Here is a 27,944-nt window from a genome sequence, read left to right as displayed (position 1 = left end):
CCCGCGGCCCCGCCGCCCCGCAGGCGGCGCCGGCGCATCCATCGCTCGGCGCGCGGCTGCCGGCCCTGGTTGCCGGGGCGGGCCCGCACGCAGCGCCCGATCCCGGCCCGCGGCGGCGGACGCGGCCTCCCGGCCCCATGGAGGGGGACAAGGTGAGGGGCAGCGGCCGGGAGAGCGCGGCAGGGGCGGGGGACAGCGCCGCAGTCTCGTCTGCTGCCCCCGAGAACCCCCGCGGCTCCGCTGGGGCCGGCCGGGTCGCTTTGTTTGGTCGGCACGGCGGTGGATCCCCCCCGCAAGAGCCGTAGCGAGGAAATCCTTACCCCGAGGCAGCGGGGGAGGCTGTACCAGCCGCGCACCCTCCTGCAGAAGGGGATGGCTGGTTACGGAAATACCCGTTGTTCCACGTTCTAGATAAAAGTGTGTTTAATTATTGATGCCTCTGCAGCCGCTAATTGCCGGGCTTTAGTTCTTCGGGAACACACGTAACTTCTGCATTAAGGTGTTAAATTACTGAACGTTTGTAGAACTCCGGAATAAAGGAAACAAGCCCACATGCGCGTGCTAGCATCAGTTACCGTGTGACGGTATCACTTGCAAAAGTAGACGTGCCAAAGCAGTGAGCTGGGATGGAAAAGTGACACTTTGATGTGAAATATCTCAGGTGTGTCGCTGTGAGAGTGCCAAAGAGCCAGAGGCAGGAACAGCCGCACTGAGTGAGGAGCCCTCCTTTTGCTGCTTCTGTCAGCCGTGCTCTTACCTGTTTGAGGGCTCTCAAATTGGCAACTCATACTGGAAATAAGAAAAAGAAATGTTTGCATGCTAAAAACAAGCCATTTAAGCCGTTTTTCTCTGGCTTAAAAGTTAAAGACAGATTTTTGTCTTACTGTTCTTCTGTGTCTTATTCTTTAGAATCAATTTTAACTGAGTTCTTAAATTAGTTAAAAACAGTATGTTCTGAAAACCTCTTATCTTTCTAGTTGTGAGTGAAGAAACCCCTGTTGGTCTCTTTCAAAGTTTATCTAAAGTAACAAGGTTTTTTTTTTCCACTGACTATCTTTAGATTAAAGGACAGATTCTTAATTGGTAAAAACGTTCATAGATTTTTTTGAGTTCAGTAAATCTGTGGCATTTCATGTGAGCTGAATGCTCTCAGGTGGATGAATTAAGCTAAAGCCCAGTGTCATTTAAGTAACAAATCTTAATCTGGGTTTAAATGAGTGTATAAATACTTCTAAATTAGCAGACAGGTGAGAAAGTTCAATAAGTCCTTTGAAAGTTTTTTTGAAACATTATTGTGTGGACATTTACTTACAGAGGGACGAAGGACTCAACCCTTTATAAAATATCTCATTTTCCCTGTTTGTTTATTATACTTCTGCAAAAGCAGAGATTTAAGTGGAAAATCATCGTACACTAAAGCAGCAGCTCCTGGTTGTGGTGGGGAGGTGAAAATTGCAGACCCCAGAAAACTGACATAGATATTATTGGGTGCCAGAGAACCACCTGTGAATGTGTGCTGTGTGCTTTTTGCCTCAGCTTGAACATAAATCTGAAGCTGCCTCATCTGATGTTGTCTGTTGGTCATGCTCATTTTATGCTACTAACATCATTAGCATTCTTTGTTTGCTGATACATACACAAATATTGTCTAAATCCAAAACATGATTTTAAATAGGCTACTGTTTGAGCATTCTGCTCTCTTCCCATCCATATCCTTCCTTCCAGGAGACTTTCATACAAGTTCTGTTGAGTTTCTTAGGCTTTGTTAAATCTTTACTTAAGAAAATTATCAGCTTTGTTTTTACTTTCTCATCTGACTTTCTGCAGTAGTAAATATTTACATTATTTGTTTTTCCTCCTTTTTTAAGTGTCAGAAGAAAATAAAGCTGAAAGGGCACTTTATGTTTGATACAAATACTGCCTTCTTGGGACTTCTTACTGACTTTAGAAGTTTACCAGTCCACTACAATCTTCTTTAAAGTCCAGGTTTGAAAAGACAAGATCTTTTTCATGTAGAATAATTAAAAAAAAATATATACTGTTAAAATACTGCCTCCATATAATGAATTAACAACAAAAAAAAAATGGGCACCATGTTTATTTTCTGCCACCAATGCAGCTTATCATTACAATATTTATCAGTGATTATTTTGTTAATCTTCAGCAGCTTTTGCCAAATCTAAATTTGAGAATAAGGATAGCCTGATCATGACACTTTGGATATTGTCATCATCCTCCAATGAACTAGTTAAAATATTCAATAGATTAAAATTCCTCCATTCCCTTAGTGATCTCAAACAATAGGAATTTTTATTTAGTCTTTGTAACAGCAGTCAAGTAGCCAAGTGGAGGAGTTCTGCAAATGCAGATAGAAGAAATATAACTTATTTTATTAGAGAGCACTCTAGTGAAACAATCATGTGAACTTTGATTAGTTTCATTATCTTTTTGCTCTTCTTCAGTGCTACATAAAAATATTTCATGTGCAGTCAACTTGGACATGCAGTCTGAGCTTCAGGCCTCTTCCAGGTCCAGGAAGGTGAGATTTACTGAGCTAAATCAAAATATTGTTTGCATGGTCCTTTCAGTGACACTTGCCACACGTACCTTGATCCTTTCCTTAGAAATATGATGCATTGTTAAATGATTTACTTTGTTGCACTACAACATGAGAAATCTCATGCACTCACACTAAGATCAAAAGAGCAAAAGGAAGTAACTTTTATTTCTGACCTCGCAATATATAGAGTTCCAAAAGTGACAGTGGATTGGAGGATGAAATTGCCACCTCTCCAACCACACTGGTCAAACCAACAGTCCATCAATTCTCTCCTCCCACAAAGAAGAATGCAGAACAATCATTATTTACATGAACAGTGACTGTGAACTCCAGTAGAAATATGTAAACATCAGAAGGCATGGAAAACTTATAAAAGAACAGAGTGACATTGCTTCTCTCTGCAAATTGATTACTCAGTCTTTTCTGCATTTTCTATTCTAGAAAAGAAGCAAAGAAGATACTTGGAAAGCAGAAGAACTTAGGAAACATCTAAAGGTGGATTTATTTTATTTCTGCTAGTCTTGATGTTAAGCTGCCTTACAGCACTAGAATTTATTGGTGGTCTAAACATAAAGAGTTGACTCTTTGTTCCAAATTAGGTAAATGGAAATAATGCATTGTTACAGTAATCACACAGCAGTCAATGGGGTGTGATTTGCTGGTCACCCAAATCCACTTTCCTAAAATATGTATTATTGTATTTATTATCACTGTCTATCATGTTTGTTCTGTGTTTTTAAACTGGTTAATTACATTATCCCCTGGTCAAATAGGCATTCAGGCTGCAGTCAGTTACTTCATTGATATTTATATTAGGCTTTTTTATATTTAGGTGTTGTATTTTTAAAAGCTGTTTTCCAATATGTTTGACTGTTATTCAATTTGTTAGGTTTTTTCCAATAAGCACAGACATAAAGTTAGTTTTTACAAAGTAAGCCTAGAACTATATCAGCATTTTAATAGTGTTTGGGAAATTAAATACATATTTAGTAATCCAGCATTTTTTTTTCACATGAATATACTCCTATCAAAATAGATTGCTGAATTATAATGATAGATTTTATATTTTATTTCAGGCATCACTACCAGATAGTCAAAATGAAGACCAAAAACACAGAGAAAAGAAACTGCGGAGGGAGAGGACTGTTCATGACATAGACCCTAACAGACATGAACGCAGAGACAGAGAGAAGAGCAAGGAAACAACAAGAGAGAGAGAGAGGTTTAAATCCAGTGAAAGGGACAGGGATAAAAGGAGAGAGAGAGAAAGGGAAAAAGAACACCAGAGAGAAGATCGAGAGAGACACAAAGATAAGGTTCAAGAGTCATATTTGGAGGAGAAACACAGCATACTAAAACATAAAGACAGGGAGACTGATGGAGAACGAGACAAAAAGCACAAGACATATGAGATAAAGCAAATAGATCCACAAAATTACTTGAAATCATTTGAAGCAAGAGATAGAGAACATCACAGAAGAAGAGAAATCAGGCAGCGTTTGGGTAAGTAACTTAGGGTTATTTGGAAAATATTTGGTATTTGGATAGGAATACCCTGAAAGCATGCCCTGTCTGTGCAGAGAGGATAAAACAGGTAGGTGTTAAGTACCTACTGGCATGTGTATTTTATGGAACGTTTTTTTAACTTAGTTTTATTTTGATGCTTTTAAAAAAATTGATGCTTGTTTCCCTTCCTCTGAAGAGAGGATGGGCGTCACTGTTATTGTTGGTCAGTGCCTAGACACTCTGTCCTGAGTGATCATTCACTTGCAGGGTGATTGCTGAAATCAGTAGCATGTGTCATTACTCTTACCATGACACAAGACAGGAGGGCTTCATAAGGAGAGAAGGAGTAACCAGCTTTGGAGAGAGAATTCCAACAGAATTCCTTTTTAGAAATATTATGTTAGAGAAAAACACATTGCTAAAGTACTATTTTCTACATGCTAGAGTTAATTATGTACAGAGTTGGAATATTATAAAATCTGTTCCCTAATTTATACATCTGTTTTCTAGAGGAGGAGAGACCAAGAACTGAAGAGCGAGAAAAAAGACATAAAGCACAGAAGGTAAAGGAAGTTAGTGAAGTGTTTCCATAACAGAATAAGATAAAATTGTAGAATAAAGAAGAAACTGGATCAGACTGTATTTCCCAAGAAATCCAAGAGATGCATAGATAGTAAGGTGATGACAAGTGTACAAAACAAAAACAAAATATATCTTAGCTACCTGATTTTAAGGACATATTTTATTCTCTTTTTTAAAGTAAGCACGAAATAAAATTTTCATAGCAAAAAAAAGCTTCATTTTTGTCGAGATACATCAAAAGTTTACATCTGCTATTTATGCATTTATTACAAGGGTAATTGATGAGTGTACATCCTACTTCAGACCACCTAGTTGATAAGAATTAATTATTTGTGTGAAGAACATATAATTCAAAGAATTTTCTGTAGCAAAGTGTGCAGTGTCCTAGAAGAAACACCAGAATCTCAAGTGCAGTCATAATTTGAAACCTGTTATCACAGGAAGTAAAAAAAAAATGGCTGGAAGAACCGTGTGACAGAAAGATTAAGTACTTAAAATTCAGTCATTTTAATGGTCAAATATGGATAAGTTTGTGAAGATAGAACAGTCTTGGGGAACTTTTTAACCATTTACTATTATTTTCCTCTTTGCAGGATAATGATTTAAGAAAGAAAATTGAAAAATTTTTAGCCTACAAAGTTGAAGAAGGTGAACGTGTGCACAAGTTAGAGAAACATCGAGAGTTGGAGAAAGAGAGAGAAAGAAAACACAGAGAAAAAAAAGAACATTCTGTTGGGACAGAAAAAGAGAGACTTTCTAAAGAGAAAAGTCATAAACATTATGGAAAGGAAGAGGAAGAAAAACATAAATCAAAGAGATCTAAAGAAAAATCTTCCCATGGAGACAGAGAAGGGCCAGCAGCAGAAGGTGATGAGAGAGTAAAAAGTAGAGAAAAGGAAAGAAAGAAATATGATATAAGGGTAGGTTTTGCTAAAACATTACCTTATCACTTACTTTAATTCTTAGTATATTGTCAACAGGGGAATCATAAAAACGCTAGGATTTTAAGCCAGCATTTTCTGAAATTTGAGGCTAAAGTGGTAGATGAAAACACTATATCTGCATTTAAGTATGCTAATTCAGAATTAATTCCTTCCATAAAAATTGAACAGAAAAATTGCCTTTATGTTACAAACGTCTTTTATTCATAAAGTTCTTTCTTGCTATGACTTTTGAAATTTTTGCAAACACTTCGAAGTGGAGATGTCATAAGGCTTGAGGTCCATTAAGGTTTATTGGCTGCCTTTATAGCAAAAAATATTTTAATAGATTATACTTTCATGTTGTCTATGAAGGGAGCACAGCTATCCAACTCATAAGTAGGCAGGTGAATATAGACCCTTTATATTTGTGGGGTTTGCCTCTATTTCTGAAGCCATAGAGTATCTTTTATGTTTCTAATACAGAGCATGATGTTATATCCTAGAGACTCAATCAATAATTTGCCATTTTTTACTGATTTTGTAACTATTTATTCAACAAGACTGAGAGAAGGAATCTCTAGTAATTTGTAACTCTTAAAATCAAATTAATTTTATGGGACATACATTTGAGATGCTCTAGGGTAGTTTCTTCTGCTGCCTAAAGAGTGAAGATGTACAAGCTTCTGAAATAAAAGTTCAGAAATATATTTTCTAGTGACAATATGAGTAATTTTCAGTGTAGGGGCCCTCCATGAGTGATTCCTAAACTGACTGACTGCAGTGCACAACAAAAGCCTATCAGGAGCTTTCTTAATGTTTGACTTCCTTGGAAATGTACTCGGGTAGCTGTTAGAGAGCACACACACTGATGCTTCTGTCCCAGAGTTATATTTTATTTTCTGTTTCTGGATAGAGACAAAGACCTTTATCTTAAACAACCTACTGAATACATTTCCAAACTTAAGCAAACCTTTATAATAAATAATTTAAGATTCAAGTCCCTCTACTGGGGGTTAAAAGTCCTGAGACTGTTCTTTGTCCCTCCATCCATTTTGTGTGAATTGTAGTGCATACTGTTAAAGTCTCATACTGTAATTTTTTGGAACAGGCTGGCCACAGCCTTCCAAGATCAGCCCTTAGGCCCTGCCAGTTTTTGAGAGCATCTTACAGGCAATGACTGAAATAAAAAATAGTCTGTAATTGAAACAATTAATTAGAACCTTTTTTGCTGTTTGATGAGAGTACTGCTAATACAGGGTCATATACATATTCCCTCCCAGCATTTCTGACTCATGAATATTGTGACTTCTTTCACAGAACAGTGAATACAAAAAGGAGGAGAGGATTCAAGAAGAAATGAGCCATCAGCTTGTAAGGTAAATTCAGAGATTTAAGATAATTATATGGTGTCTACTAAGATTCAGTCACCACCAAACCAATAAGCATAAATCTTTAATCTCACATATCTGGGGATAATGTAATTTTTTTCATAGGCCCAATAGTACAGCAATTACAAAAAAATCTGTGTGTTGCCTCTAAGATGATTCAGGTAAAATATGTATGTATTTGTATTCCTTTAATTATTTTTCTTCATTAGGGTAGCAAGAAATATTTTTCAGTCATATATATTAAGCTGGGCACTTAGTTTTGGAGACAGACATGCTGAACTTGCCACCTGGAAATTCACTGTGTAGTCAAGTGGACACATGTAAGGTTCATGATTAACTACATAGGACTCTATTTTGTTGTTTAGTTTAATTTGAGTATCAATATTTAGTTCCTATCCTAGATGGTATCTAAAACATTATATTTATATATATATAGCAGGTTTGCAGTTGAATATGAAAAGTTCCAGATACCTTCAGTAGGATCAGTTAAATTTTGGGATTATATTTTTAGGTTTTATTACTAGCAAATAAAAATCTTAGAGAATTTACCTATATATTCTAGTACTTAGAATTCTTTAATTCTTGAGCCTTGTGAAATTCTTTCTGAAGGCTCAAGGCTACACAGCTTTCTGAAGTCTAATGCTCTGGGTACATGGTTGGTTGCAATTCTCACTCTTAAACCCTCATTTAGCTTCCTGGCTCCATACAAGTCTGGGTTGTTTGCTTTTGGGGAGACAGGCAGTGAAGTCACTACCAGTGTTGGCTCAGTATTACTAATGTTAGGAATGGACAAACCACTTTGGCTGAAGTGAATTTGTGGAAGTGTGATCCTGTGCAAAACTAAAAAATGAAATGTTTCAGAATACACACATTGGGATGCCACCTGGAGCTGCACTCAGCTGTGGCAGCAGTGCTGAATATTCAGGCAATGTGGCTGAAGCTGTGGCTGCTGGGGCTGTGGCTGAGTCGTTGTTTTTGCATAGCTTGGAAGAACTTAACCATTCCTGAATGCAGGGAAGGCAGTATGGTTTGGTGAGATGTCCTGAAACCCTGATTCAGCTTCAAGCACTGTTAATGTTGAATCACTCCAATTTGTTATGACACGATCCAGCCAAATTTTAATTTTTATTGTTGCCTTTTCCTGTGTTTGTCAGTCCCAACAGCAGTAGATAAAAATACTCACATAAGAAGCAAAATATTCTCTTCTTGAAGTTTGATACTCTCTACTTACTCTCTACGTATGAAATAATCAAATAGATTATTGAGGAGCAAAGCTTGTTGTTGATTTGCTCCTGCTCTCTGACCCTGATTGTATTGTCCCTATAAATAGGACCCCTGAATGAAAAAACAGGTTTGAAATCAGTCTTTGATTTATAGCTTTTAAGCATATTGCACCAACCTGATCTTGATCTCTGGTTTGCTACAGATATTAATACAAGCAATAAATGTGTAGGGCTATGAATTCTTTTTCCTCACTATTTTTTCTTGCGTTTTGATGCAATTATAGGTGTTACATTTGGACAAATTTTCTCAATTCTTTGCTGGTTAATCACTTAGTTGTTTCATTATCCTTTCGCATCATAGAGATCTATAAAAATACTTGTAGAAATATTTTAGTTAAGTGGAAATTTCCAACTGTTCCTTCCTTTTCAGGAAAAAAGCCTTTTTTTTTTTTTTAAAACAAACAAAATTCCCAAAAACCAAAACTGAAACAGAACTGCTTTCTTATGAGTTAACCAATAAAATTGTTGTTCTCTTTTTTAATAGGACTGTAAAAGATAAAGGAAAACTTGTTGAAACAGAGAACATGGACGCAAGACAAGAGGTAAAACTAAGGAAGTGGAAATTATTTTTATATTTTGAAATTATTTATTTTAATATTTTTAAATGGACATGTGCAGACAGAACCAAATTTTCAGCAAGTGTGAAGCTGTATAGATTTGGGTTTATTTGGAACAGTCTGTGCAGATACAGCCTAACTCTACCATAAAAATTTTAAGAAGTTTTGTGATACTTTCAACTCATTGATTCAGCTCATCTTTAAGTGTGAATTTCTGTGGTGAGGACCTAGATTTCATTTGTAGTTTGTGGAGAGAAATAGGCAGTTCAGTCCTCTTATATTTGGATTCCTTTTCTATTATCTTTTCTGTCTTCATTGGCAATAGGAAACCACCCAGGAGGGTGCAATTCCTGCTTAAGACCTGACTCACAGAGAGACTCAGATTCCAAGGGTTTGCATTCTATGCTGTTAATTTTTTTTGTTTATTTGTTGCTCCAAATGCCACAGCCTTCAAGATATTCCAGCATGACTTCCTAATCCTGCTTTGTATTGACAATATATAGATTTTCTCTATAAATTCTTTAAAGTAGGAACCCAGATAACTACTGACAGGTGGAGATTTCTAGTGTGTAAAAACTGTGTGTATACCAGATGCATCTGTGTTATTAATAAAGATGACAGCTCTGTAGGCATTTTCTGAGATGATCATAGGTGATAAAAACTACAAAGTGGCCTAAAAGCTAATAAAGACTCATCTTTGAGTGTGTTACTAAAGAGGTCTGACTAAATGGAATAAGGATTTTTAAAAAAAATCATATGAATTAAACTATATGAATTAGTTACTGCTGAGTACCTGCAACCTTGCAGGCAGAAGAAATCAGAGAAAATTCTCACAACTTAAGTTATACTGGGGGATTCAGTCTGTTAATGCTGTTAATAAAACACTGCAAATGTTGAAACCAGGAAAGTTGCCATAAATAAATGGCATTATTTTAATCAAGTTAATAATCTAGAGAAGGGAAATGTATTTGAAGTTATTGCAGGGATACCATAAATCTTATTCCATGTAAATAAAGTAGAGGATTAGATGTCAGCAAAATTATTTATGTATAAAAATTCCCTTATTCTCCTGTTACATCCGTGGCTCTGCTTTCCTGGTTTCAACATTTACACTATTTTATCAACAGATTGAGTCCCCCAGTATAACTTAGGTGTAGAGATAATTTTTTCTAGTCCTCAAAAGGGTGGGGCAATCTTAAATTGTTGTTAGCACCATCAATTAAATTGTAGGCAACACAGCAGTTTTTATGTCTTTTCCAATAAAAATACTGTTAGAAAAACTGTTGGTCTTCCCAAGATAAGGTTGAGGTCTGTTTTTCTTCCTGTACTATTAGTGTAATTCAGTAATTAGCACTTGATAATATAATTTTCTTTATCTGTATAAATGACATGCTATATTGTTTGCTTGAAAATGTAGAAATATCTGAGAATAGCAACTGTTAATCTATTGTATGCTAAGATTTGGCAGATAAGAGATTTTGGGGGGGAAGATTATTTAATGGTTTCATTTATTTTTCTGATTTAGGAAATGAAAGATACACACATCTCTAATCCAGACACAGGACTTGAGGATTTTTCACTGAATTATGAAGATGACTTTGAAGTAAGTAAAAGTATACAGTTCTCTGTCTGAAGTAATTTCTAAGTATCAAAATAAAGAATAACTTTGTTCACAGAAATAAACAGGATGTTACATGACTTTTAGTTAGTTTTGGTGACAGTGACCTTAATGTGGCTAACAGTAGATAGTGAGTAATTAAAATGTTATGTAGAAACTCTACTGTATATTTAGTTAGTTTTCATCAGAGGTCGGGAGCCAACTTTTGTTTTTTTCAGTTGAAGTGTTCACAAAATGTTTTCTGTGCCTTTGTGGATTTCAATTACTTAAATAACTTTCTGTGAAGAATGTTTAATTATTTAAATAATCAGAGCTAATAATTTCAGATAAAAAATAAAAAGCCTGTTCATTTATCATTGAAAAAATAACATAGGAAAAAGTTATTGACACACAGCGTTCAGTAATTTGTTTCCGTGAATTCCCTATTTTTAGCTCTCTTTTGTCTACTTTAAAGTTGTTAAGATACAAGAGTGTGCAGGATGTGCTTTCATTGTGAGCTGAACTAGAGTCATCTTTGTTCAGTGAGGTAGAATTCATCCCCACTCATGTCAGGAGTGATGATTTCCACTGTTGAGCTGGTCACTGCAGTAGCCCTTTACCATTCAGCGAAGAGAAATAAGCACATTTAAGACTTGTTCATATCATATGCGTGAGGTGATTATTTTAGCATGACATGAATTGTTTTAGTTTGGAGAATTTGTTAAAGGATGACCCTTAGGCATAGACAGGGAGTGTGGCAGTTTAGTAAATGTGAGCCTGCCATTAAAGGACAGCTTGAATTCAAACTGTCAAGTAAACAACTTCATACATCCCTGAAGCATTTATGCCCCTGAACACTCTTATCTTATTTTTTCAAAGAGCACATAATTCACCTAAACTTATAGTATCTACTTCAGGATATTAAATAAAAACTATTTTGGGCACTGTAGAACAACACTGAGATTATCTTATCTTCATTAAAATTACTGCAGAATCAAGAGATGCTGTTTTCTTTCCATCAGTTATTTTAGAATGCCTTTCAATCAGAGGATTTATAGACATCTGTATGAGGTTTTTATTTTGACATTTTATAATTTCTGTAATAGATCTTGGAAAATACATCTATAGTCTCTGTTTACCAAATATTGGAAGTTCTGTTACTTTCAAAGGTCTATGAAGATGATTTTGAAGATGATGAAGACAAAAGTGGTGAAGTAGGAGATGCAGAAGAAAACCTAAGAGATGTTCAATTTTCCAGAACATCAGAAATTGAAGAAATTCAAAGAGCAATTACTGCAGAAAATGATAGGATTTTTACAACATTGCCAAAGAAACTGGAAAATGAAAAAAAGGAAGCAGTCATAGGTATGTGACTAGATACCAGCCTTTTTTTATTAAATGTATGAGTAACACATACAACTTACAAGTCAGCTGGCCACTTTTCTAACAGTCTGCCTAAAGACCAAAATCTGGTTCTCTGGATGAATCATGTAGGTTTGTGGTAAGCACTGTAACGTCCACATTACTAAATGATTCATAGGCATTACTAATCATTTAAATTGTGAAATATAAAAAGTACAGACTGACATTTAATACATCTTATTTTGGGTAAGAGGAGCATATGAGAGTCTGGATTTTGAAAACTTGAGGAGTGCTGGAACAGTCTGGGGCTTCTGCTGGCATTAAATTCCCCTTTTACTTTTAAGCAAAGTTGAAGTAACTGTTCTGGAGAGAAGGCAAGAAAAATATCAATACTACTCAAATATATAGCACTTTATCGCTTTTAAATGCAAGCTCTTTCTGAAATATCTGGCATTCAGTTGATCTGACACCTGTGAGTGCCAGAGCTGCTTATTTAAGTACAGTTGTGGTTCTCCTTTGAGGTCTACACTGAAGTGAACAACCACATAGAATCATTGTGCAAAAGAATATTAAATAGCTTTTTAGTCTGGTTCATAGTACAGTCATGGAAGAATAACATGGAGTTTCTGTAAGTCTTTACAGTATCCGTTAAAGGTCTTTTCCAGCCTGGAAGAGTCTGATTCGGTCAATAGATTTTCAGTTAATGGTCATTGCAGCAGGAACCAGCATACTTTAATGTGAATTTCTTCTTGTAGAAGATTTATGCAATTACTCTTTTTCTAATGAACAATACAAAATTGATAAAGATTTTTCAATTTCAGAATTGTAGCACTTGATGGTTTATTCTTAATTACTCAACACATTCTTTTTTTGATGAACTTCTGTTCTTGTTTGCTTAAAATGGTGATTGAGCAGTCTGGCAATTATTTTTATAAGTTAAAAAGCATTTTACAAGTATTGCCTAAAAAGGCAGTCATCCTTTGAGGAAATGAAGCACCATTAGTCCTGACTGGAAGTTGGATCTTAAGGTCAATTAGCTACAACCTAGCCAGGAAAGGGAGTAAGATAGACGTGACATCAGTTGTTGTAGTTGGTCTGTTAACTGTGGCTTTTCAAGGAAGTTGTCAATGTTTTCCTTATTCATCTAAGGATATTAGTTAAGCCTGTGTTGATGAGGTTCTCCTCTACCTGAGTTCTTACTCAGTTGTAGTGTGCACATGGAGAAGTCTGTGTGAATTTAGTGCAATCTTTAGAATTGATCACAGAGTGTTTTACAGTACACAGGGGAACAAAGCACCTGCTGATGGCAGCAGAAAGAAAGAGACACTTTAAGCATCTTTCAACATTTCTAAAGTCAAAATTACAATGGTCAGTCATTTTGAATTGATTGATAAAGAACCATTGTAAGGACCACATGCTCGCCCATAACTGATGTTAAAATCATTGTACTGAAAATGGTGATAGAGCACTTTGTGTAACATGTGAACCAGGAACTTTTAGTAGCTGTTTTGTAAAAAATCTGCTGTTTTTTAGATTTACTGCTTAACATTTTCATGCACTTTTAAGTGTGAACTATAACACTGTGTTTTTCAATATCACAGAAAGGCAAGATTCTTCTGTCAGAAGCTCTTTTTGTGGAATATTCATGGATTTCCAAATGGCAAACCAAAGACAAAGCAGCCGAAGTATGGCCAGTAAGCAGAAGTAAGTGTATTTTAAATAATCCGTGAAAAATGGCAGCTCACTATGTGAGATGCAGGTTTTTTTTGTTATTTTCATTGAAAATCCATTTTTTCATTATTTTAATTTTAATTGCATTCTTTTCATTGAAATATGTGATACTTAATAAACTTGAGTCTTATGGAATCAAGTATTTTATTAACTAGCAGTAATTAGTTGTTAAGTATATATAATTCACAGGTATTGCTACAAGTCATTTTATAAGAGAAATGTATCTATATATCAGTTTATGTGCATCATTTTATTACAGAACGTGTTGCCAGGATTGTAATTTCTCCATTTAATACTTCAGTCATTTAATTAGATATTGACTTGAAGTACTGAAGAGCAAGCCTTTTAACTACCATTAGGTCTCTGCAGAACTGTAACTTATTGAAATAATCAAGAATATATGGTGCATATAGTTGCCAAAATAGCACATTCCTTTTCAGGGATTACATCAATTGCTGTAAAATCATGGTATTACTGATGTAAAATTGATCTAGATTTGAGATACCTGAGACATCTCTGTATTTTAAAGAAATAAATTGATGCCTGTTTTTTGTGGCACTTGACAGGAGCTCCGGATTTGTCTGAAGCACTGTATATATCTTCAGATTTCTGTTACAATGTATGGATGCATAAAGCAATATAATTAAATGTTATTGTTAGTACCAGATTCCACTGTTTCATGGCTGTACATCAGTGGCTAATTTTCACATAAGGGAGATTTTATTGTCTTAAGTTATTTAATTCACATTGCCTAAAATGATATACTCAAATTTTACACAAGTTCATTGTCTAGGCTTCCTCTCTAGGCTGTAGAGACAGATTAAGAAACTCACAAAGGCATCTCTGGAGAATTGCCTTCTGAAATGTTTGTCAGCCTCTGCTGATTAAGTACCATGACTGATTATGACTATATTTATAACTCTGTGTGCATGCTAACAGCATACACAGCCTGTGAAGATAATGAGCATTTTCATGGGAAGAGGAAGGGGTTGTGGAATTTAATGTTGTGATAATACATTACTGCCAGTAAATAGACTGAAAGCATCCCATAAATAAGTTGTGGCACCTGAGAGTTGTAAATTATAAATACAAGCTTATTAGTTTATTTTAAGGATTTGTCTGCGTGTATCATTAAGATTTGTAACTAGTAAGCAAGTTTCTTGTGTTTGAGTTATATCTCAGCAATCTATGCCCACATTTATGAAGAGATGATACATTAGGAAGCACAAGTTGAAGTAAAATGTGTGTAAGAATATGCAATAGATGTCATCAAGTAGCAAAAAGGAGATGTGAAAATTGTCCTTATGCATAAAGAAAAATTCACTCTAAAATACTGATGAAATTCTAGCTCTTGTTACTCTAGTATTTTTCCTTTTCAAATACCATCTTGCCTCAGCAAGAAGCTGTAACTAGAACATGCATCTGCAAGAGTGTCCTGATATGGAATTGATATAGATCCACAATTATATCTGGTTTGTATTTATGTATCACTTTTAAGTACATGAAAAACCTGCAACTGCAAGAGAGAGAAAGGGAGACTGCAAAAATTATCTAATTATCAAAGACTGTACTACAGCAAGAGCCTGGAATTGACTTGTAAGCAGACATCTTTGTGTAATTCAAGCAGTTCACTCTAGAAATGAAATATCTTAACAGCTTTATGGCATTAAAGTAGATAGATGGTTGGGTGAATTGTGACTGGACTGTCAGTCCTTTCCTGCAGACTGTCAGTCTTTTCCTGCATATGTGTAACAAAGCTAGGACATCATAGATGATCTTTATAAAGCATGTACACATATGAGTGATGTGAGTTAATAAAATGAGTTTAGGAGAATTAGCCACTGTCCTGACTATAGTAGAAAGAGACATTCATCTGTTACCTCACAAAACAGCTTTGGAATACTTAGGCAAGATGATCTGCTGAGCTTTTGATAGTTTGGCTTTAGTAATAAACCATTTGGAGTTTTCCATTTGCAATTAGTATTGCATTTTCAAATATGATCATTATCTCAATGTAACATTAAATGAAAACTCTAAACAGTAGTTTATGTATTTATATTGTTACATTTTTATCTGCTAATTAATTTAGGCCACAATTTCAATTCCCATAGATTAAAGAATTGTTAGATAAAAAATCAGGTTGTCTTTCTTTAGAAATACCAAATATTTGTTCTTAACCATTTTTGTGTTTCTCTCTTGTAATTAATCCTGAAGAAAACGGACTTCAGAGCTTCTCCCACTAATTGACCTGGATTTCTCAGTTAGTTTTTCATTACTGGATTTGCCCCCTGTCAATGAGTATGACATGTACATCAGGAATTTTGGTAAAATGAACACTAAGCAGGTGCGTAACAAACACCTAGTAACGTTTCAATCCTCAAAGGCCGGATTTTCCTTCTGGAAAAGAATCTGCCTTAAAAAATAAAGTAGCTAAAGCTACCAGGACATAAAGTAATAAATGAATCATATTAATCTCTAAGCCTCAATTAATATAAAGCAATGATCTCAAAACTTTTGGCCAGACAGGCAGTTTCCTTTCTGTATTAGAAGATGACTCTCATTTTCCTTCCCCATTTTCTAAAGGGCTTTTCACCTGTCTTTGGCTCAGTGTCCCCAAATATGCTGGGTTTGATGTTTACACACCGTGGAAGGCATTCTGTATTTTTGCAATATTATTTATTTAACACTCTGGTTTGAAATGGGGTAAAATGTGCATGCATGAAATAGTGACAGTGTGTCAGTATGCTCAGATCTGAATTCAAAAACAGAAGAGGCTGAGCTTTAAATTTCAGTTTTAAAATTACTAAGTTCTATTCAGTTATGTACTGTCAGTCTCACCTGTCTCACTCCATATATTGATAATTTAATCTTTCTACTTTAGGCATATGTTCAGTGTAATGAGGACAATCTTGATAGAGACATCCAGACTGAGGAAGTTGAGACACTGGAGAAATGGACACAGCATCCAGGAGAAAGTGCTCTTGTATCTGGAGGTGAAGAACATTTTCATCTTACTCACTCATGGATGAGTGCATGTCATATAAACTTTCTCTTTTGTATCCATTACTCGTGAGAATCTGTAGAGTGGCAGGCTGCATTGATAGCAAGCTGATATAGGCACTCTGAATCCTCATGTGGAAAGTCTGAAAAATAAGTGGCAGAAATAATTTTTCCTTCTGGCTTGATGTTTCTATTGGCAGCAACAACAGATCTTGTCCTTCAACGCTGTTATTTCTACTGAAGATAAGTTGATTCCTGCCACTCTCCTCTTGCTTAAAAATAGAATTGTCTTTACACTTTTCTTAACTGATTATCTTTTGAAGCCTCAGGTTTGTTTTTTTTGTTTTTCTGTTTTTGATAGGTCCCATAAACAGCCAAGATACATCAGTGAATGGAGCACCAACACCTAAAATTGATTCACAACGATTAGCAAATTTTCTCCGATCTGCATGCCAGGTACACTTATATATCTTTAATATCCCTTATGAGCTGTGTGCATAAGTATAGAGTGTGATAAATCACTTAGAGTTCTTGTTCTGACTATTTTAAATGAATTACTTAAATAATACTTGTTATCAAAGAGAATAATCTCTCTGCAAAGAAATGGAATCAGAGCTGTGCAACTTTTATGTCTGTAAAGCTGTATTTGCAAAATTAGAAAATTAACAAGACAGTTGATAAAGTTTTATGAAATTAATCCACATAACTTTAGAAACAATAATAGCAAAGCTGGAAGATAAGATGACCCTTTTATTTCTATAAATGTAATTATTTTTGAAAGGTGATTGCTGTTTTGCTAGAGGAAGATCGAGTTGCAACACAACCCAGGAAACTAAGATCTCGACACACCAATCTGTCTATTAGTGATAGCTGTTTCCAGTTAAATACTAACCAGCCATTCCTGCATGGTAAGGGAACTTTATTCTACACTTTTTAGTGTACAGAGTGATCTTTCTTATGCAAAGTGCCATGTTCTTTGTCATTACTCTGCAAACAGCACATATCTAGGATATACAGATGATGTAAACCCCACTTTCCTTTTAATTGCACTAATCTTGCTGGGACTCTGTGCAGATTGGTTTCACATAGGGAACATCAGAGCATGGTACAAGAAATATATTCCATCTATTCCTACCAGAAATAAAGCCAGCAATTAACATGATGGATGTAATTTCTTGTTCCTGTTATTGAAGGGCCATCCCAAGGGGTGTAATTTTTGTTTGGGCTCTTTATGCTGACAATAGAGCCAAAGTTACAAATAAAGGCAGGTTATTCAACAGGGACACTGTAGCCTGATATATTTGTAAAGCAATTATATCTTCTCCATATAAACAGTAGCTGTTCAGATGAAAAGTGAAAAATAGAGCATCTGTAATTATGTTAGGAAGGCCTATTATAACACAGAACCTTATCTCATCTAACATGAATGTGTTAGATGGAGATAAAACCAAAAAAGCCTGGCCTGTGCTGTTTCCTGTTTGAGACTCAGATTAATTTTCAGTGTATATACTGACATCAGATCAGATTGGCTTGCTTATGCCCAGAATAATTATTCTTTTAATTTCCCAACTCTCTTCCTTTTTGCTTTCTACTTCTACTATTTTGAATTCCTTCTCTGGTCCTTACTTTTTTATTGTATAGCTTCAATAGAAACACGGTGTAAATAGAAATATTCTTCATAATTACATCTTAGTTTATTTGTTGCTATAGCAGCTGAATATGCTTTTTCATCTGCATTGAATATGCTTTTTCATTTATTGCTTTTCTTTCTTGGCTTTTTTTTTTAATGGTTTAGGCCGGAAAATACCCTGCTTGTATGTCTCCCAAGTTCAGAGGCAGACACTACTTTCTGCTCATGGATTACCTGAAAAGGCAGATGTGGGTTTGCTGAGCAGAAAGAGCCTTATATGCGTTTGGAACATCTGGCAGCCCTCCAGTCCTCAGAAAGTTTTAATATGTGATTCAGAGGTATGTTTTAATAACATTGTATATTGTTCCATCAATTACAAGACTTTATTTAAAAGTTTTATTTTTACTTGGGGTCTTTTTTTGTCTTGCTGCAAAATATGCCATCTTCTATCTTCTGAGAAACATATTTGAGCCTAGTGAACAAAGACTCTTCTTGTTCTATTCTGTGCTCCAGAGCCATATTGTAGTGATGGTCATGGTGTTTTGTTGGTTGTTTGATTGTTCAATTTTGACCCTATTTCATGGTTGAAGAGTGAATGGAAGTAAACATCTGGTTCAGATGTTGTTAGGATTTCTCTCTACTCATCATTCCCATACAGTTGAGTCGCCTCTTTCAGCTTTGTGACAGTAGATGCAGATTACACAACAATTGTTTTGAAAAGGGAAGGCCTACTGAAGGTCTTGTATCCTACTTCCCTTTTAAAATAGATTTCCCTTCTGCCATAAACATGTTTTCTGTATTTTCTGTGTTTCCATGCTCACAAACCTATTTCAGGCTCATCAAACCATTGATCTTTATCATAATATCAACCCTGCATGCTTTTACTGTTTTACAGGTGATATGTTGCTGCTTTAGTCCCAGTAAAGCAACGTTAGTTTTTGCTGGAACAGTAGATGGTTCATTGTTGGTGTGGGATCTTCGAGAAGACTCAAGAATGCACCCTTGTATGATGATCACTGAAACTGAGTGGACATTTAGAGTTCCCACATTTTCTACTGGTGAGCATCTGTGCATCCTGGTCAGCCACTTCGTGGAGAGTGAAATGCCACCTAAGTCTTGATGTTTCTGTGATGTTCATGCAAGACATCCTAGAGTGAAGAATAACATACAACAATAGTTTAGTAAATAATTTTATTAGGAGTGTAGGTTTAGGTTAGTTATTAGGAAGGACATTTTTTCCTGTGGGAGGGGTGAGGCACTGACACAGGTTGCCCACAGAAGTTGTAGATGCCCCATCCCTGGAAGTGTTCTAGGCCAGGCTGGATGGGGCTCTGAGCAACCTGGTCCAGCACAAGGTGTCCCTGCCCACAGCTGGGGGTTGGAATGAGGTGGTCTTTAATTTCCCTTCCAGTCCAAACCATGCTGTGATTTTCTGATTTAACTTTGGCTGTTGTGCTATTATTTTTCTAAAACGCCCCACTACACACATTTACAGAATCCTCTTTCTTCACAAGTGTTTCTGATTGCAGCAGCCATGTAAAAGTAAACAATAGTTGGTTGTAGATAGACTTTTAATTTTTTTAGTAGGTTAAAATGCTTGATGTCTTGTGTTGCACACTGGTAGTCAAATGGATGTGTACAGTTTCATGTAGTTGCTTATGTAAGCAGGCAGGTTTAATGCTGGATACTTAGGTAGCTTTAATGCCTTCAGTCTTAAATGAGATTAAGTTCAGTCCACAGGGCAAGTCCAGAAATCATGAGTATCTGACAAAGAACACACATTGAAATTACTCTAAACACACATTAGCCTTAAAATGTTATTAAATAATATTTATTAAATGTAAATACATATTTTCTTCTGGTGAATACTTTGTTTCAGGATTTTTCAGTTTCTACTAAGTGTAATTTTTCCTCAAATTTGTCTTCTTTTATAGTGAACAGTGATTTATTTCTACCCCTGTTGTTTATGGAGCTTGAAATAATTCTTTCCATGCTAACCCCAGAATGGCAGATTTTAATGAAATGTCTGGTACAGTGGCATAAATGGTACATCAGTTATTTGGAAAATGAGAAGTGAATAGAAATATTGAAACACTGATTAATCTAATAGTATTTTGTTAATTTAGCAGTTTGCAGTATTGTATTTGAGAGTTGTGCAGAGTTCATTATTTGCCATTCTTTCTTTGTAATCATCATTCTCCCATCAGCTGAAAAGTGATTAAGATTTTGTTGCTTTTTTTGTGGAAAGTACTATGTTTAACTTTCTTTATCCTCATTTACAGATGGCATTCTAAACTCAGTTAACCACACCTCTCCTATATTGGCAGTGGAACCTGTCTCAACTTCTCTCAACAGTGACCACAGTTATGGGCTCTCAAGCCTGTCTTATCAAGAGGGTATGTAAACTGCTCTTCTAAGCATCAGTACATCTGAGTCTTTCTTTAGTTATCTAGTGAAACAAATATATCATAGCCAAAATCCAGTTTATAATCACAGTCTACCTCTTAAGTTGTTTGTAGTATCAATTGCATGCAATATTCATGTTTGTTTTCTGCTCTCATTTTTATGTAATGTTCATTCAGTGCAGCGTCACAACAGATGTGGTTGTGTGCTTGTTACAAAGTTTTCTTTCTAGACCATATTTCTTTGTTAAAACAAGTTATCACTCAAAAACTGTGTTTGAAAGAGTCTTAGTGCTTCTTTAATGTCCAAAAAATCCCTGTCTGAGTCAGTGGAGCAACTTGCTTATATCTGAAAGCACTTAAAATGTGTGGCTGTAATTGGTGGTATTTCCTGTGCTTTTTGCCTGTTCTTTTTATGACCAACCTTTGCAAAGAAACTGTAATCCTCACATTCTCAAATTCTCAGACAGTGTGCTAGGGAAGACATTATCACTTCCATTGCAGATTTGTACTTTGAAATCCATAGTGGTTTGAAGAAATGTGCTGCCTATTGCAGATTTTACAAGATTCCATCTGTTTCACTTTATATTCCCTTCCAAAGTCCACACAGAATCCAGACATTTTAAAAAAGATGCAGACTGAGATCATCTGCCTTTCTGCTAGGACAGGCTGCACATGCTGGAATAGACCAGACTAGATCTTATAGAACAGACTGAATTGGAAGGGACCTCCAAGGATCATCCAGTCCAACTGCCTGATCAGTTTGGGGCTGACCAAGTTAAAGTGTGTTAAGGGCATTGTGCAAATGCCTCCTCAGCACTGACAGGCTGGGACATGGACCACCTCTCCAGCAAGCCTGCTCCAGTATTTGACCACCCTGTCAGTAAAGAAAATTTCCTGTCCTTTTTTCCCTTTGGTAGAATTAGGGCACTTTCCCTTTTTATGCAGCTGAGAAGATTGTAGACGTTTCAGAGGATGTATTAATGTAGGAAATGTTTCAAATCCTTTGCTGTTCTTCAGGAGGAAGGTCGGTGTATGAATATAAATTGTTGCCATTTCTTCCATAGAAATGTCAGGCCCTCCATTTCAGATAGCTTCAATGGATGAAAATGGAGTCCTCAATATGTGGGTGAGTATGTATGAAAAGAGAGAGTATAATGTGTAATAAAATACTTCAAATACAACATCCCATCTTCAGAATTTCTTAGGAGAATTGCCTCCCTGAAAAGTACAGCAACACTAACTATTCTGTTGGAATTCTCCTTAAAAGTTTTGATCTGACTCCAAAATGTTATCTTTAGTCAAAAGTATTAACAGGTACATGAATTCATGAAAAAAGGCAATCAATTGTTATACTTCATAACAATATGTTAACATATTTGCAGTACTTGATTAATAAGTCCTCAGTCATCTTTCACCCACCTACTTTAATCTTAAAATCACAGTGGTGTCAGAGATGATGCTGAATGTAGGGGAGAAATTAAATTCCTAATTCATATAAAACAAATGTTAAAGAGATAAAAAGTGTAAATCAGAGGATAAGATTTCTTTGCCTAAAATATGATGGTTAGGAAAGCACTAGGTCTGCTGCTCCTAATTACTGTCCTGACAACTCTTCTATCACATGTTTTAAGTGGTTTTTTACCTGATGCAGCTTTGGCCCAGCTGCTGAACCTGTGAATAATAAGGGATAAAAGTATTTCACCTCTGTGTCAGTAATCAAGTTCCTCAAAGCCTTAACAGTAGTTAATTTAGTAACTTTAGTAGCAACAGATTCAGGCCAAATGATCTACCATTTTTATTTCATTTATGGTCCATGTATAGGGGATTTTATTCATGTATAGGAAAGCACAGGAAATGTGTTACAATTCCTTGTTTAGGGTGGGTTTTTTTGTGACTGACTAAACCGACAAGATGCCAACTAGCAATTAAGTGTAGAATGTAGCTTTCCATATTCTGCTTTCCATCAGGGAACATCCAGCAGGCATGTGAAGCTATTTTTAGAATTGCAGGCATTGACAGGGAGTAGAGAATTTACCTGTAATCACTGTAATGTTAGACCTGCCTCTCCAAACAGCCCCTTAGAGTTATTGCTTACTGTTACAACTTTGAAGCCTGGTAAATATTGATTGTTTATTAATGTTAAATACTGACTTTTCAGGTAGTTGTTGAATTGCAGAAAGCGGATCTAGCTGGTTCACAAACTGACTTAGGTGAGTACTGTACTACTGTTAGAGGTAGAACAGAATGCTCCAGTTTTGAGACTATGAAGTTAAAAGAGAGAGGACGAGTCAGTGATGGCAAGAAGTAGTTTAGAAGAAGGCAAAATTACTGAGGAAAATATTCATTCTGAGTAGCTCATATCTGATGTTTGGGGTTATTGGTTAGGTAGGAGAGTGATTTTCACTGCTATCTAAATCTCATCTGCTAATTCTGTATTGGTGTCTGCCATTGGACAGCCACATTTCTTATAATGCCAGAGTAGTTATCTGTTGTCAACAGTTTGTTTTTATTTTTCAAAGAATGTGCAATTCTATGTCTTTGGTCATCCTCTTTGTGCTTTAGTTTTAACCAAACCTGTTACAGTGCTTTTGTTGTTGCCTGTGTCTCCTTTTTGAGAATTGTCCTGAAAGCTCTTTTTTAGATAAGATACTTAATTTAGCATGAGAAAAAATTTCTGTGAAAACACTGAATAACAAAGTCCATTCAGCCCTTTTTGAATTATGTAAAGGGAGAAACTTACATTCTTTGTTCTTTGAACAAATTTACACTTACATGCTTACCTAACTGGAAAAGGCTGTGACTAAAATCCTTTTACATTTGAAAATACATAAATAAACAATGAAGTAATGCCAGAAAAGTAGAATTTTTGATCAGTTTCTATGAGCTCATGTGCAATGTCAGTCTATATTAAGCTGCTAAAGCTGGGTATTATGTCTGTGGAGAGGTACATTTTAAAGCTGTAGTCATGTGTTGACACATTTTAACGGCAAACAGCAGTAAAATTTTTTCCTCTTCAAAAAATTTTTGTCTTTGAAGGATTTGCATTATTTATGTTGTTCTCTGCTAACAAGTAACATAGACCAACTTTGTGGATGTATTATTGCAGTATCTCATACCTATAATGCATTGTTAAAGATCCAAGTAAATGTGGACTTTAACCATTTCTAGAATTGAGTCTTACAGAGAGAAAAATCAATGTGTAACTATGTTTCTATTTCTGTCAAAGATTGTAACTCTTCAGATTTGAATTCTGAAACAAATAGTTCTGAATGATGTAAGATTTTTATATGTCAAAGGCTGTATCTGCAGTAAACGAATTATGAAATATCCTTTTACTTATTACCTTATGATTTAATTTATTGATTGCACTTTTTTAATGCAAAGTGGTTAAATCAGTTCAAATAATATTTTTTTATAATTTTAGGCTTAGTTCCTGGAGGGAAAGTGAAGTTAGTACATAGCTCTACTATGGAATTGAGTAACAGGTAGGAAAACTGGGGCATTTCAATTTTACAAATGTTATCTCACAAAGCTAATTTTTCCTATACTTTACTGTTTGCTGTAAAGTATAATTTACTGTTACATAAGATATATATTTGCTGTTACATAAGATATATTTAATATCATTTTCTGTTTGTGGGTTTTTTCAAATACACATTTCTTCCTAGATCTACTCATAGACATTTTAGGTAAAGAATTTCTGTATATACTTGCACAGCTTTAGGAGACAATTCCCTGTGTTAATGTCATCTTTTGCCTTTGCCATTTTCCTCAGCCTTTTCCCAAAGGATATTAGCCAGAGAATGCCACAGACACTGACTATTAAATTTCTGTCTTCTAATCCAAATCACTTCATTGTTGGAACAAACATTGTGAGTAACATCCTGGAATTCATCTCGTTTTTAGTTTTTTGGTTTGGAAACTGTCTCATTTAGTTGGGATTTTACCAGTAGACTATATAAAATTTATAATTTGAGCCTATAATATTAAAATCTGTTGGCTATTAAAATTTGTTAGCTAGTAAGGATCTTTTAAAGTATCAGCTCATGAATTATTTAACTCTTTCCTGTAATATCAATACTGCAACTTTTTTTGTTGTTTTGTTTAATTAATTTTCTTTATATTGTTCATAGGGTCTGGTAGGTCATGGTACAAGACATGATTTAAAAGTTGTTCCAAAGCTATTCAGGCCCCAGGAGAGCAGACTGAGATCCATAAGCATCACTGCAATTGATTTCTTCCCTTTTGGAAAGCCACTATTTTTGGTATGAAAATGTTTTAATGGAAGTTTCATTTTTTAATTACTTGCTGATGGACTATTTCTAATTTGATGTATTTAATAGATGTGTTAGTAGATTTACCTCACTAATTCATATCTGCCATGAAGGATGACAAAAAAACCATCATAGAATAATAGGATAATTGAGGTTGGAAAAGACCCCCCAAGATCATCAAGTCTAACCCTTGACCTGTCACTGCCAAGTCCACCAGTAAGCCACGTACCTAAACACCACTTCTTATATCTTGCTTAGTTTGTTTTGCTCCAGAAGGTATTTTCTTTTTATCCGTGGTGTAGGTTGGCTGTTCAGATGGAAGTATTAGATTACACCAGGTGACATCAGAGTATCCCCTCATGCAGTGGAATGACAGCACAAAGGGCCAGCCAATTATTGCCCTGCAGTGGGCTTTGACAAGACCTGCTGTGTTCTTTGCCCTGGATGCATCATCCAATATTTACATTTGGGATCTTCTGGAAAATGATTTGTTGCCTGTGGCCAAGCAGACTATCCCATCAGAGAGGTAAGTGCTCTCTTTTTAACAAAATATTCTTGCATGATTTTTTTTTTTTTGCTTGATTTTAAATGGTCATTAGAATTTGCTTTTCTATCTCTTATTTTGTGAACTACTGAAGGTGTGGAAACAAACTAGAGTGAGCTAAATTTTGACTGTCTTCCCTAAGCTGAAGTTAGCCTTGCTGAATATCCCTCTAACTAAAAGTTTTTCTTGTATCCTTGTTAACTGTAGCAACACATTGCTAGTTTATGGAGAAATTACTACAATTTTTAAATTTATTAAATTTTAAATCATTTCAATTTTAAGTTTATTACACTGTACTGGAAAATGTTGTCAAACATTGTTCATTTTTACAAGCTTGAAATAATTTAAAACCAGGATTAGAAATTGATGATGAAATGCATGGGGGAAGATTTGCAAGTTATATTTCTATTAAATGGTTGCAACTGGTAAAAAGCTAAAAAACAGACTGGGGCTTGAGCAGAAAATAAGAATCATTTAGTTAACTGTAGGTAACCTGATAGAAACATGATTGAAAGCACCAATTTCTGTGTATTTTGCCTCAATTAAAAACCACTTCCTTGTTCTTTTGATTTCAGGGTTGTAACTATGACTCTGCTGGGAGAGCCAGAAAAAGCAAATGGATTGTTAGGCATCGTGCTGGCCAAGGAATCTGGGCAGATAGACATTCAGTATGTAAAGAAGAAGTGGGCATTACCTCAGCCTGAGGAATCTGACAAACTGTATTCTATGTTATTGCAGTCTTTTTAGAAACAGGGTTGTACAATTGGTTGCAAAATGTGTAGTTTATTTTTTACTTCAATTAAAAATTTTTTAATGTAATTTGTATATAACTTGTTTATATTTTAAAGACTATCAATACAATATTTCAACTGAAATAATATATTTTATCATAAAAATGACAGAATCAAATTTACCATATATGATGGCTGTGTTTCATTACTGAAAGTACTCTAGATGTACATATATTTTTAAAAAATAGCAAAAATGCATTTCTGTAAATTACACTCTTGTTTCTCCTTATTTCACTCTGAAAGAAATCACAGTAATTCTTTGGCAAACATAAAGTTGTGTTTCTGTACAACCTGAGTGTGAGGAGATTTCCACCTCTTGGCCTCTTAAACATTAATGCTTGGTAAAACTTTCTTGTGTCTACCTAAAGACCATATGCAAGTATTATCAAAACACAAATTACATCACACATATCTGTCTTCTGATTTTGACCCTGAAACTGTGCAAAAGGAATACCTGACTAACTCAGGTTCTGAGATGTGCACTCCTGTTTGGATTGATCTGTGTGAACAATATGCCTGGGAAATTTACTGAAATTCTAAATCTGTTGGGATTTCTGACATAAAACAGGAACTACTTACCTTTCTCATTCTGCAAATAATTTCCAGAGCTCTTGTAGTGAGGAAGAGGATAGCTGTCTAAAATATGATACTAATTTTTGTACATTATTGGTAAGGGTTGGACATGAGTAAAACCTTGATTAAACAAGCTCAAATTTGGTGAAAAAAAGGACAATTGACAATATATTCAGTATTTAGTGAACAGATACATTTAAGGTATGTACCTTCTCCTTCTGAAATAGATTGAAATATTTCTAAGTTGAAATAAATTAATTGCAAACGTTTTTCTATGTAAATTTTCACTTAAGTTGAGAAAACTCAAAGTGGCCACATGATGGTGCCAAGTCACAGCAGTAAAAATGAGTTCTTTATGAAAACAACATCCACCACTTGGGCAGTGAGTCTGTTGTCCATTGCACAAATCCAGAGAGCCTAAAAAACTGCTGGAGAAATTAATGTTTCAGAGACCATTTTTGCAAATCCTAGTTCCTTGATTAGCCATGGACTTTCTTTTATGTCCATAAACACAAGTGACCCTTCTTATCTTCATTGCTGGCAATACATTACAAGTTAAATAAGAATAACTTTAGTAATCCAGATAAAGAAAGAGCAGGTAGTTTTTCCAGTAAGGTATCAGAGCATCTCTGCTGACACACATCAGAAAAAAATCAACCCCAAATCTCTCACTCTTTCCATCCCAAAGTGATACACACACACTCCACCACTCCTTTCTCCCAGATCAATTTTCTGAAAGAAATCCAATATAATTTCATCACTTTCAGGACTTCCCATCCTGAACTTTCTCTACTGTACCCAGTTCTGTACCTGGAACCTGTAAGCAAAGGGTTGGAATTTTTTCTGCCTTGTGCTGTGTGCAGTTGTGGTGGGTTTTTCAATACGCAAAAAGGAAAAAATAGTGTCAGGTTTTTCACAGCAGTACCTGTCACTGCTTTTGAGGAGCTGTTGTTAGGTATACTTGAATTCAAATGTCCAAATATTTTATTATCTTATGCTTGTACTGCCTGGAGAGTCAGTTCCTGCAGTGGGCCTGTGCTTCTTGTCTAAAGGATTTTCCTCTCTTGAACTGGAAACCAGTGTAAGAATATCAGTAATAATACAAGTATCCTGGGCTGAGAGTTTTTCTGTCCTTTTTTGCATGCTCTCAGTGGGTAAGTGCAGATTGTCGGAGTGCAGGCCATGCAGTCTCAGCAGTTGGACATTTGGCTATAACCATTTTGGAGCATACAGCAGCA

General features: G+C 35.5%; 1 protein-coding gene and 1 long non-coding RNA gene across 3 annotated transcripts; one reads left to right on the top strand and one right to left on the bottom strand.

The window, feature by feature from the left end:
* On the top strand, positions 1–26,148 carry DYNC2I1 (dynein 2 intermediate chain 1). 2 transcript variants are annotated; one of them, XM_068174313.1, is made up of 25 exons: positions 1–152; positions 2,463–2,539; positions 3,002–3,055; positions 3,637–4,063; positions 4,577–4,629; positions 5,242–5,568; positions 6,889–6,947; positions 8,727–8,784; positions 10,325–10,402; positions 11,566–11,761; positions 13,360–13,462; positions 15,704–15,833; positions 16,371–16,482; positions 16,851–16,945; positions 17,271–17,397; positions 18,285–18,457; positions 19,015–19,177; positions 20,402–20,515; positions 21,589–21,650; positions 22,683–22,734; positions 23,949–24,009; positions 24,300–24,396; positions 24,658–24,789; positions 25,101–25,324; positions 25,918–26,148. In XM_068174313.1, exons 2-25 carry the CDS (start codon positions 2,501–2,503, stop codon positions 26,087–26,089), a joined length of 3,108 nt encoding a protein of 1,035 aa, XP_068030414.1. In that variant the 5' UTR covers positions 1–152; positions 2,463–2,500; the 3' UTR covers positions 26,090–26,148. The 2 variants fall into 2 exon arrangements, with proteins under 2 accessions (XP_068030414.1, XP_068030424.1); XM_068174323.1 differs by lacking the exon at positions 2,463–2,539 and having other exon boundaries at positions 47–152.
* Positions 21,605–26,762, bottom strand: LOC137463235 (uncharacterized). The gene is made up of 2 exons (XR_010993867.1): positions 26,425–26,762; positions 21,605–22,195 (listed from the first exon to the last, which is right to left on the bottom strand). It is a non-coding gene; the product is annotated as an uncharacterized lncRNA (long non-coding RNA).
* Positions 26,763–27,944: the final 1,182 nt, after the last annotated feature.

This window comes from Anomalospiza imberbis, chromosome 1 (assembly GCF_031753505.1).
Source record: "Anomalospiza imberbis isolate Cuckoo-Finch-1a 21T00152 chromosome 1, ASM3175350v1, whole genome shotgun sequence".
NCBI classification, from domain to species: domain Eukaryota; kingdom Metazoa; phylum Chordata; class Aves; order Passeriformes; family Viduidae; genus Anomalospiza; species Anomalospiza imberbis.
Note: the sequence above shows the minus strand (reverse complement) of the source record. Positions and strands in the feature narration are given on the sequence as shown.